A 12690-nucleotide genomic window follows, 5' to 3' on the forward strand; every position below is an offset into this window, starting at 1 on the left:
GATAACGAAGGCTGAACCGAAAGGTTTGGCCAAATCACATCTCTAGTGTGTGCGCGCGCGAGAGCTTTTAAAATCTACCCTTAAGCCTCTGATAACCTGCCGCCCATGGTGTGCAGAAATAAGATCAGAAATGTAAACAGAATAAATGCATAATTTCTTACTAGATCCTGAAAGATAGGATTACCACAAAGTTCTGAAGTACTGAAACCTGAATAGTAACACATGTAGATGCTTTTTTTTTCCATAAATAAGCATCAATATAACAGGTAAGATTAAAGCAGCAATATTAGCCACACAGCACAAAATATCTACTTTTGTAGACTTTGGCTCTATATCTTTCTCTGTCGTCTCTCCAGGTTTTTTTCATTTCTTTTCTTTATTCTAACATCTTATTTTAAAGTTTTATAATTTTGGAAGGAAAAAGGTGCACACTGTTTATAGCAAGTCCCAGGTTGGTTTTTTTTTTAAAGCCTCTCTCTCATAACCATTCTTCAGGTATTTGTGCTCTAGATTTAATATATATGCTACTACTGCTGCTGCTGCTGCTTTAAAGGATGGAAAAAGACAGAGCCAAGAAGGGGAAGCTGGAGTGGAAGAGAGAATATATATACACTGTACGTATGAAACAAAAATACTTCCTACAAAATCAATAAAAGGTGAATAAGTCAGTTATATGAAAGACAACACAAAAGGTGAGAAAACCAGAGGAAGACGTGGGACCCACCATCAGCAGACGCAAGGGAATAAGCACAACTGATAACGGAATCATCTGGCCACATTTTACCAAGACCATGAACACAACCTTTAGCTATAAAAGTAAGTTTACCTATATGCTCCCCACAGGTCTCGCAGTATTCTGCATAGAGAGATTCAAAGCATCCGCAGCAGAATGGGCGCCCATCTTTCATGATGTATCTCTGCCCTCCAAGGATAGTTTCACACTCAAAGCAGCAAAAATGCTTCATGTGCCAGTGTCGACCCTCAGCCTCTGTACATTCATCAGCAAAAATAATCTGAAAGTCACAAAATAAACAAGCAATGCAGCTTTGTTGGGCAAACATCCAGGCACTAGTGTCAGGCTTCAGAAAACGTCTTGCTAAAAAGACAAGTATCCCTTCTGTAAAGGGAACATGCAAGTCACCTTATCTATCATAGGAAACAAAGCATTCTATTCAGGTAGTTTGTATTCTGGAGCAAGCAGTATTCACAGACCATTTTTGGTTAAACTCATGCTCCACATTTCCCTACGTAAACAGAAGAAATGTGGCGTTCGCTGCTGCATTTTTCTGAAGTAATATGAGCAGAGAACTATTTACATAAAAGTGAGAAAAAAAATGAAGTAGAAGCTCCTTAGGCCAGGCAGAACTACACAGAAACCACCATTAATGCAGTAGGAAAAGCTGGACAGAGTAACGTTCCTGTTAGCATGTCATTTGCTTTTCGATATTCACCAATATCTTTACTGTCTGTAGCCTTTTAAGATATACTTCTAGCCAGCAACCAATAAGAATTTACCAGGACACTAAAGCTGACAGAGATTAAAAGACTTTGTTAATGCAAAGGGAGGGTGCAGATGTACCTCATCACATGCTGAGCAGCGTGGCTTAAGAAGTTCTGCATGGTGCCTTCCACAGTGAATTTTCCCTTCCTGGTAGAAGTAGATGAGGTCAACAAGAAGCTCATTACATGTGGAGCACGCAAAACAAGATGGGTGCCAGCACACGCCAGGCCCAGCTCTTGATGCAAACACTGCAATTTCACCTCCGTTTATCTTGTCACCACACTAAAAATCAAGAATCAGATTAAAACATACTTTGCAATGCTTTACTCAAACATCAACACATATGTTACCAGTTACATACAAGCTGAGGTCCCTAAAAAGAAAAAATAAAATCTGCGTCACACATTTCTCGTTAAGTGTCTGAATTAAAATTGCAAGAATCTTCAACCGTAGACCGATTTGCAAGCAAGACAAGCATGCCTGATGAATAAGAAATGTTTTCAGAGAATCACTGAAAATGTTTTTTTTTTCCCCCAGAAAGTAAATGTTTTAATAACAGCCATCTGGTTGTGACTTGACATTTCCTGGGTAGAGAAGTGGCTTAGGTCACAGCAATACAAATCTAGAAGTGTTGGTTGAAGCTGTCATTTTTGAAGCTTATTAGAACCAATCATTTCTTACCCATGTCAGCCAATTAATATTGAAAAAAACATCAGCAAAACAGTTTAATGGCTCAGACGGCAACTTTCAAACTGCATGCAGAAGTGTAAGTCTGTGGATACTATCTACCTGCAGATTTTACATCAGTTTCAAAGAGCAAAATGGAGAAATTACTTACCTGATAATTTTGTTTTTCTTAGTGTAGACAAATGGACTCAGGACCAATGGGTATTGTGCTCTCTTGATAGCAGTTGGAGACGGATCAGATTTCAATCTGATTTCAGCCCTAGTACATATACCCCTGCAGGAAGTGCAGCTCTTCAGTATTCTCCTCAAAAAGCATTGTGGATATATGTATGACTGAGTAACTTGAATAACGTGATTAACTTTATAACTTGGTTAACTTAATAAATTTCAACCGGTTCAATTGGTTATAGCTGGAGACCGCCAGTGCCCTCAACCGAGAAACGTCGATACCCGGTAGGATGGGTGTCCTAGCTGAAGGAAAGCATGGCTTACCCGTGAATCCCCCAAAAATTCCATGAGTAACGGCAGCCGTGGATGGGATGCTGAGTCCATCTGTCTACACCAAGGAAAATGAAATTATCAGGTAAGTAATTTTTCCATTTCCTAGCTTGTAGCAGATGGACTCAGGACCAATGGTATGTATAAAAGCTACTCCCTAACCAGTTGGGAGGCTGCCCGTGACCCACTTAGTACTGCCCTTGCAAATGCTGTATCCTCCCGAGCCTAAACATCCAGGAGGTAAAACCTGGAGAAGGTGTAAATGGAGGACCATGTCGCAGCCCTGCAGATCTCGGCGATTGACAGCATCTTGGTTTCTGCCTAGGAAACTGCCTGGGCTCTAGTAGAATGGGCTTTGACTTGTAAAGGCGGTGGCTTGCCTGCTTCTACGTAGGCTGCCTTGATGACTTCTTTGATCCAGCGGGCTATGGTTGCTCGCGAGGCCACTTCCCCTTGCTTCTTCCCACTGTGAAGGATGAATAGATGGTCCGTCCTTCGTACGGATTCCGACCTTTCCAGGTATCTGACTAGGAGCTTGCCGATGTTGAAATGGAGTAGATTTCGAGCCTCTTCCAAATTCTTGTGCTCATCTGGCGATGGTAGCGAGATGGTTTGGTTGAGATGGAAGTGAGACACCACTTTTGGGAGGAATGACGGAACTGTGCATAATGGATGGTTCCCGGGGTCAGTCTGAGGAACGGCTCTCGGCAGGAGAGTGCTTGTAGCTTGGATATTCGACGGGCCGAACAGACTGCCAGCAGAAAGGCTGTCTTCAGTGTTAATAATCGGAGAGACAGGCCGCGAAGAGGTCTGAAGGAAGTTCCTGTTAGGAAATCTAGGACCAGGTTGAGGTTCCAAAGAAGCATTGGCTACTTCAGGGGTGGTCGGATCTGCTCGACTCCTTTCAGAAAGCGGGAGACATCCGGGTGAGAGGCTATGCTGCCGTTCTCGGTTCCGTAGCATGACAATGCGGCCACCTGTACCTTGATGGAGTTGAGAGACAATCCCTTCTGTAGGCAGTTCTGCAGGAATTCCAAAATCGCAGGAATTTTGACTGAGCGTGGTATGATGTTGCGATCCTCGCACCAGGCTTCGAATACTCTCCAAATCCTTATGTATGTTAGGGATGTGGAGAACTTGCGTGCTTGGAACAGGGTGTCAATTACTGCCCCCGAGAATCCGCTCTTCCTTAGGCGAGTCCTTTCAATGGCCAGACCGAAAGAGAGAATCGAACTGGATCCTCGTGGAGGATCGGTCCCTGTTGGAGCAGCTCTCTGTGTGGAGGTAGCAGCAAGGGGGTTCCCTGTCAGCAGTCTTCACATGTCTGTGTACCACGGTCTTCTTGGCAAGTCCGGGGCCACTAGAAGTACTGATCCCCTGTGGTGTTCTATCTTGTGGATGATTGCGCCCAATAGGGGCCACGGCGGGACGGCATATAACAGAGTCTCCTGTGGCCAGGTCTATACCAGGGTATCGATTCCCTGGGACTGGGGTTCCCGTCTGCGGCTGAAGAAACTGGGTACTTGGGTGTTGGACCAGTTTGCCAGGAGGTCCATGGTTGGTGTTCCCCAACGGTTTACTATCAATTGGAATGCTGTGGTCGACAGCCTCCATTCTCCTGGATCTAGACTTTCTCTGCTGAGGTAGTCCGCAGCGACATTGTCTTTCCCGGTGATGTGGACGGCCGAGATCTCTTGAAGATTCACTTCCGCCCATGACATTAGGAGGTCTATTTCCAGAGATACCTGTTGGCTTCTGGTTCCTCCCTGACGGTTGATGTAGGCCACTGTTGTGGCATTGTCCAACATTACTCTGACTGCTTTGTCTCGGAGTCTGTGAACGAACCTTAGGCAGGCTAGTTTGACTGCCCGGGCTTCTAGGTGATTGATGTTCCATCCCGACTCTTCTTTGTTCCATTGCCCTTGGGCAGTTAGCTCCTGGCAGTGTGCTCCCCATCCTCATAGGCTGGCATCCGTGGTGAGTAGGATCCAGGTTGGTGAGGATAGTCTCATTCCCTGGCTCAGATGGGCTTCTTGTAGCCACCATCGTAGTTGGGCCCGAACTCTGTCCGGGAGCTGAAGATGTACGGTGTAGTTGTGGGACAGTGGATTCCATCGTGATAGTGAGCGTTGTAGGGGTCTCATGTGAACTCGTGCCCATGGCACTACTTCCAGTGTGGATGCCATGAGGCCGAGGACTTGTAGGAAATCCCATGCTGTGGGGCGAAGTTCGCTCAACAGGGTTCGTAACTGGGTCATCAGTTTTGATCTCCTTGTCGGTGTCAGGATGACCTTGTCTTGTTTGGTGTCGAACTGGACTCCCAAGTATTCTAGAGATTGGGAGAGCTACAGGCAGCTCTTGTTTGTGTTGACCACTTACCTGAGGCTCTCCAGTAGAGTTTTGACTCTGTTGGTTGCCTGGTGGCTTTCCTCTGAGGATTTCACTCTGATCAGCCAATCGTCTAGATAAGGGTGCACGCGGATTCCTTCCTTCCTCAGTGTTGCTGCCACCACCACTATGATCTTGGTGAACCCACAAGGTAGTGCCGGGAACTGGTAGTGATGATCCAGGATCGAGAAGCGTAGACAACGCTGATGCTCTTGATGGATCGGAATGTGTAGGTATGCTTCCAACAGATCCAGGGATGTAAGGAACTCTCCCGGTTGTATCGCCCTTATTACAGAGTGTAGGCTTTCCATGCGGAAGCGAGGAATCTTCAGGTGACAGTTGACCGTCTTGATGTCCAGGATGGGTCTGAACATTCCTTCTTTCTTGGGGATGATAAAATAGATGGAATGATGTCTAGTATTTATTTGTTGTGGAGGTACCGGTGTTATAGCCTCTAAGGCTAGCAATCTGGTCAGTGTAGCTTCCACTGCCATCCTCTTGGAAGGGTCGTGGCAGGGAGATTCCACAAACTTGTCCGGAGGGAGGTGGTGGAAATCCAGGTAATATCCCTTTCGAATGATGGATAGAACCCACTTGTCCGAAGTTATCTCGACTCATCTTTGGTAGAATAGGGCAAGTCTGCCCCCCTATGGCTTCTTCCTTTGGATGGGTCGGATGATTTTCATTGTGGGGTGCGGCTGGGGCCTGAGCCCAAGCTGGCTCCCCTTTTGTTGTGCTTGTTCCGAAAGGACTGGCTCCGGCCTGCGGGGCGGGCTGCTTGATGTGTGTTTCTATATGGGTTGAAGCGCTGTGATCCTCTGCCCCTGGAGGTTCGGGGGAAGGATCGCTGGTTTCTCTTATTCCTGTCCTCCGGTAGCCGCGGCAGTGGAGACTTGCCCCATTTGTTGGCTAGTTTCTCTAGTTCGCTTCTGAACAGGAGTGTTCCCTTGAAAGGCATCCTTGTGAGTCTCGTTTTGGAGCCAGATTTGTCTTCTGGCTGCACGGCGGAATACACTCCTCTAGCTGCTGTGTGTACCAGATCAGAAGTGGCATCCACGAGGAATGATATCGCTGGTTCCAGGGCCTCCCCAGGAGTGTTGTTCCTGGTCTGTGCTAAGCAGGCGTGTGTCACCACGACACAGCAGGCGTGATCTGTAAAGACATAGCAGAGACGTCAAAGGACTGTTTGAGGATAGATTCCATACGCCTGTCTTGAGCATCCTTGAGTGCTGCTCCTCCCTCCACCAGGAAAGTAGTGTGCTTCGAGACCGCTCAGACCACGGCATCCGCTTTTGGACATGCCAGGAGATCTTTGGCGGCTGGGTCCAGAGGGTACGTGGCTGCCATAGCCCGGCCCCCTTGATTGTAGTTTCTGGGGCATCCCATTCCAGGTCAATTAGTTACTGGACGGCTTGTAATAGTGGGAAATGGCGAGAGGTCTGACAGAGTCCCTCTAATAGTGGGTTAGTCTTAGGTTCCCCCGAGGCACTTGTGCCCGGGATAGCAAGCACTTTTAAGCTGCGTGTGACCAGGTCTGGAAGCTCGTCCTTGGTGAAGAAGCATCTTGTGGTTCGGTGGGGCTCTGTCCCCAGAGGAAGTTCCCCTTCCTCCAGGGGTTCTGAATCCTCATCTGAGTTGTCCGTGTCCCCGAAGGTGGGGCTTCTGGGCGGTGGGATCACTTCCCTAGGCATAGAGGGTCCCAGTATGTTGAGGTCCTCTGGTGGAGCCTATGGCCGTATAATAGGAGGCCCCAGTTGCATGTAGACGAAGGTATGCAGACCCTTGAAGAATTCCACCCAGGAGATAGATGCTGGGTCCAGACTAAGGGGTACCATGTCCCTGGGGAGCCCCGTTTGAGGGGGGTCCCGCTGTGCAGTGTTAGGTCTGGCGTACTGCTCGAGAGGCTGGAGCCCGGTAGAGGCTGGGGAGGGCCATGAGTTGGATCCCCTAGGGCCACTTCGCACTGTATACACAGGGCAGTGGCCTCCTCATGTTGTGCGGCTCTAATGTGGTATGCTGGGCAAAGGCCCTGCGCCTTGAGTTTCTTTTCCAGTGGTGCCATGGGTTGTGCGCGTAAAATACAGTTGTGAGCTCCGGTGTGCGTTGAAGCTGTGCGCGTAGGTTGGGTGCTCGCAAAAGGAGATGTGCGCGCTGTTGGGCGCACAGGACGAAGATATGCGCCCGGCACAGTAAGTGCGTGGCTATGCGTGTCGCTTGTGCACCCAGTACTTGGGCACGCGACCTGCGCACAAGGTATTTGTGCCCACGGCTCGTCTCTGTGCCAACAGATCAGAACGACGGACAGGGCGGCAAACAGAGCAAGATGGTGACGGCGACCACACGGACAATATGGTGACCACCTCTGAGGGTCTCACGTGGGAGGATCCTCGGATCTGACCGGGGTCTAGCCCTGCTAGGGCAGATCAACCCGGTGGCACTGGTCCCAGCTGGCGACCTGTGTATCTCCTCGAGCTTCGGAGACCAGAGATTTTTAAATAGATTTCTACCTTACCTTGTCTCGGTGCTTCCTGGTCTCGTTCCGGGCGGTCTCCGGCTGTGGGGGGAGAGGGAAAATACCTTCACCCTCGCGCTCGAGGTTGCACCCACTGCCTCTCAGCCTCACCCGATGTTGGGGGCCAGGTCCCCGCCGAGAGTCGGCCGCCGGACCGATGCTTACCTCCGAGGGATCGCGGAAATCACCTCGGGAATTCTCAACTGGGGGAGGGACCCAATGGATGTCACCGCAGGAGAGCGGGGCTCGTCTGTAGAGGTAAGATTTCTTCTTAATTTGGTTTTCTTTGGTAAAATTACTCTAATGCTGTGCGAGCGTGCAGATAGTCCCTAACTGCTATGGAGACGGAAAATACTGAAGAGCTGCACTTCCTGCAGGGGTATATGTACTAGGGCTGATGTCAGATTGAAATCTGATCCATCTCCAACTGCTATCAGGAGTACACTATACCCATTGGTCCTGAGTCCATCTGCTACACACTAGGAAATAAACTTTCCCTTTGAAAACTGGTTTGGAAAAGTAGAAGGTCAATATCCAAAACTAAACATTTAAATGAGTAACTTGGAGTTAGATGGATAGCTTGTCAGTCATCCATCTAAATGCCTTTGAATATTGACCTCTAGAAGTACCTGCTATTTGTGTGGATACCTTTTCCAGCAAAGTGCAGATATGCGTTTTAAGTGCTAACCCTCCCTGCCTTCACCCCTTCTCTGCACATAGCAGTATGCATGTACTATTTTATTTATTCATTTGATTTTTATATTTCACTTTTCAGACACTTCAAAGCGGATTACATTCAGGTACTGTTGGTATTTCCCTGTCCCCAGAGGGCTCACAATCTAAGGGCCATTTTGTGTCTATGAGGAAAAAGCCCCTCAGTGAAGCGACTTGCCCAAGGTCACAAGGAATGGCAGTGGCATCTGAACCCTTGCTGCTATGGTTTGCAGGCTACTGCTCTAACCACTGGGCTACTCATGTGCTAGCATTATGTGCATTCTCTTATTTACATTTTTACATTTATTAAAATGTATTTACCACTTAACACATACAGCCTAAGCGATTCACAAAATAAAACTCAAATTGCCAAAATGTTGTACAGAAACAAATATACACAAATTATATTAGTATTATACAACACCAAAAATATAACAAACTCACTTTAAATCTTAATAGCATCTCGGTAAAACAGAATTCATTAGCATACTGCATCTAAAACAGCAAGCTCAATCAAATGTCATATCGTACCTACTGAAAGGGTAGGCAATTGTAAAATACTGTTTTATAAAGGAAAATTACCCTCTTATAGCTCCTATGAAGTCCTAGATTTAAAGTGGGGTTTTTTTGTCCCAAGCTTGACAGCTTTAAGCTAGTCCCTGGTGGGCTCAACAGGCAAGCTCTGATCAAAAGGAACACCAGCTTGGTATGTATGGGTACTGCAAGTCAGTGCTGGGAGAAGGCACAGTATTAGCAGATACAGGGCTGAAACTATATCACCGGATTAGCCCAGTGGTTCAGTGCCAGTGCTTTGTACTGCCATGTGGAAGGTCTCCAAATCGACTCCTGCATCAGGGCTTCTATGCCCCAGGTCAGCCCAGAAACAACACTTCTAATCCCCGGGGAAGACAATCATGGTCATCAACAAACACCACCTGATGGTTAGATTTAGAGGATTCTGGAAGGAACCTCCTCAGGATTGTTACTACAATGACCAGACTGGGAACAGTGGGCGGGTCTATTAAAATAAAGCAAAAGTCTTTGGGTGTTTACAAATAAAGGCTCATGGCATCAGGATTCCAGCATTGGTTCTGACTGACCCAGAAGTCCAAAAGGAGCAGCAGGCCAAAAAAAAAAAATAATAAAAAGAAAAGTGTTCAAGATAAAAATACAAAAATATTGGTCCCCAAAATATATGATTTCTGAGTTATGTCCGAGACATAACTCTTGTGAAGGGGTGACATAATTATTAGATGATCGGTTTGTGTTGTGTGGAAGAGTATGTATTCTGTCAATTTCCAATGGAATGGAGTGCAGTAAATAGGCAGAACCTAATTACAGGAAACAGGGATAGCAAATAAAATGCAATTTGAAATGTTCATTTAAATGTTAGCTGGGTATTAGCAGATGGGTGGATAACTGGATTTGTGATTTTGCTGGATCAGAATTTTGAGATCCAGTATTGTCTTGTATTGGAACGATGAACTGGTTCTCTTCAAGATGCTTTCCTAAATTGCTGGGATTATAGATTGAGAAAACCCCTTCCACTCTGGGTAATGGGAGGGGTTTTAGATCACATTCATTTACCCATATCAGAATTTGCCATGAAAGGAATCATGTTTTTAAAATGTTTGCATTATTAAGGGATGTAAGTTCTTTGTATATATAATTTCATATTTATAAAGAAATCTTAGTACCTATGTTCATGGTCATTAAAAAGTCACAATGAAACGTCTAGTCCAGAGCTCCACCACTTGACTTACCTGTTCACAAACCGCATGCATTACTGCTCTTGAGAGGAGCTTAATAGCGCCTCTCCCCAGTGCCTCTTTCTTACGCTGAGCACTAAACATCTGCAATTCCTTCTTTTCTTCCTCACTTAAAGACTGGCAATATCTCATCTTTAAAAAAAGAAACAAGTTCAATCAATGCAGATATACTTAAGAAATGCTCCTTGCCAAGACTCAAGATTTCCCATGTACTTCTACAAATTGGATGAAAGACCACATCAGTTTACAACGTGTAAAACTCCCATTTCTACATATTTATTTGCCTGTATCTTTGACTTTCAAAGTTGAGCACTGTCTGATGCATTACCTTTTTTTTTGTTTTTAAGCAATTGATGTATGAGTTGTATTACATATATTTTTTATAACTTGTTTTGAGATGCAAAAGGAAAGGCGAGAATGCAAATTTAAATAAAGTGACTTATAACCAGTGAGAGATACTAGAGTAAATCATTTCTACAGTCATAAAGAGAGTAAACCTTCTTATCCTTCCTTTCCCCAGCCACCCCATGATGACTTCCTCAGATAATGCAAGTCCATCTTTATGGCCAATGGCTTAAAGGAAAGTAATGAATGAGACCGAACATCATTATTGAGCCAGCAGCCCCTACGGCGACAATTGTCCTGTTCCTATGACCCAAGCACATCACCTCTAGTGCACGTCCTCGGCAAATCCAAAAGTGATCATTTAAAACATGTTCCTGTTGGCTACTGAATGACACAAACTTACTACTTGACCCTAGTGAAAAAAAGCATTATTTTCATCTTCCAGTTTGCAAAACAAAAAGAATACAGCCTTAACTAATTCACAAAAACCATGTCCCAACTTCAAACTGTCTGTTATCAGAAAACAGTTCCTACCCATCACAATGAAATCTCAAGAATTCCAAGGTTCCTGATAACTAGTGGTTGAATGCAAACATTATAAAGAGGCTTGTTTACTGCATTAGTTGCCACCTTCTTAACAAGAGAAAACAGACACCTCTTATCTGGGTACAACCCAACATTGTAAATGCAACAATGACCACCAGATGCAGGAATTCAGTTTAATGCACATCTAAGACCACACTTAGCACATTTTTCCACTTACAAAAAGTATCTCTAAAACTACATGCATGCATATACAAAAAGGTTTAATTAGCACAAGTCTGAAACTTATGAACAGTAGCATTAATTGTCAAAAGAGCCTGGAGCAAGTATTAAAACCAAACTCAAGAGTTCTAATTTACCTCATTATCATGTGGAGGAAGTTGATACAAAAGCTGTTTGATCCGATGTTTCTCTCCAAGGCTGTTTATGTAAGGGACTTTATCCTCTGGCAGGCAGGCAAAATACAGCTGCACCTGGATGTACGGTATAGCGAATGACAAAGCTATATGAAAAATGCAGAAAACTCAGAATTTAAGAGCATTGCTATGGCGCTTACTAAAGTTTCCTTGTAAACTTCCTTTAGTAAGAATCTTGGCATGGTTTCCTTTGCAGAGAACCAGGATTTAATAAGAACAGTGTGATGCTACATTATGTCTGTGACAGGATTTACACTCTCTTGCCGTTACAAGGACCAGATGAGCTAACTCAGCAGAACTGGATTGCCTCCGATTTAACTAGCAGCCAGCTGCTGAATTGCTCTTCTGGAATGCAATCTGCAGTGACAATTAGAGGGGATCATAAATTATGCACATTTAATGCAGCTATTATACCCACCTACTCTAAGGCTGTTCAAGAAGTCTCTTGAAATTCCAGCATTTCTGTCTACAATTACAACACATAATGTGTGAAGCTATACAGAAAACAGCCTCTATAAACAAATTTAATTTGCTCTGTGCATTTTACACATTGGAGAGACAAAAGCTGTTTTGTGGAGTTTTATAATCTCCTGCTGATCGGGTTCATCCCAAGCATCAGCTTTCATTGCTTCCATGTGGGCTGTTGGTAATATCCCAGAGTCATCTCTTCCCCCTAGCAAAGGTCAGATAAAACCACATTTCTACCAGATGCAAGTTCACTTTGAAGAGAAGAGGCAGTTTTCCCATAATCTTTCTGGTGAGTGAAAAAACTAGACACACCAGTCTTACAAAACAAAAATAAAAAGCTTCTTATGGGGAATGAAATCTTTCACTTTTATTAATATTCTCCCTGAAATTTATTAAATAAAGATGGTAATTCACTGCTAGTACTAGTAAACCAATGCCAACAAAGTCTGACTGAAAAAAAAAAGTGATTTATGATCACTTCTTTCCTGCTTTCTAAATAATTCCTGGGTTTTTATTCTAAAACCTTCAGCATTATATTGTTCAAGTTGAAAACCAGATACCCTACTTTAGGTTCTACCTACAGAAATATTATTCAATTAGAAATATGTATGGGATGTTTTCCAATAATCAAAATGTTTCTTTAGATCATGAAAAATAAATGTATGTTTTTTCTTCTTTTTGAACATCCCTTTAAAGCAATCTATCTTTGGAACTTACTTTAGAAGCTTTTATTCCTGGCTGCTCTAATTATCTGAAATTAATTATACCTTTTTAACTTGAAAATATAAAGTGACTTTAAGTATTACATTACATGCTTAGAAGGTCATTTTCAAGGGAGTTACGCGTGTA

The 12690-nt window shown here is 44.5% G+C and overlaps 1 protein-coding gene across 2 annotated transcripts in view; it reads right to left on the reverse strand.

Moving 5' to 3' along the window:
- Window positions 1–12690, reverse strand: part of PRICKLE1 (prickle planar cell polarity protein 1) — a 198604-nt gene that overhangs the window by 6723 nt on the left and 179191 nt on the right. For both annotated transcript variants that reach the window (XM_029616285.1, XM_029616286.1), the window contains 4 exons: window positions 11317–11430; window positions 10064–10201; window positions 1580–1783; window positions 827–1013 (listed from right to left, as the gene is read on the reverse strand). In XM_029616285.1, coding sequence (XP_029472145.1) covers window positions 827–1013; window positions 1580–1783; window positions 10064–10201; window positions 11317–11430 — 643 coding nt within the window. The remainder of the gene's footprint in view (window positions 1–826; window positions 1014–1579; window positions 1784–10063; window positions 10202–11316; window positions 11431–12690) is intronic.

The sequence above is a fragment of the Rhinatrema bivittatum genome, chromosome 9, assembly GCF_901001135.1.
Source record: "Rhinatrema bivittatum chromosome 9, aRhiBiv1.1, whole genome shotgun sequence".
NCBI classification, from domain to species: Eukaryota; Metazoa; Chordata; class Amphibia; order Gymnophiona; family Rhinatrematidae; genus Rhinatrema; species Rhinatrema bivittatum.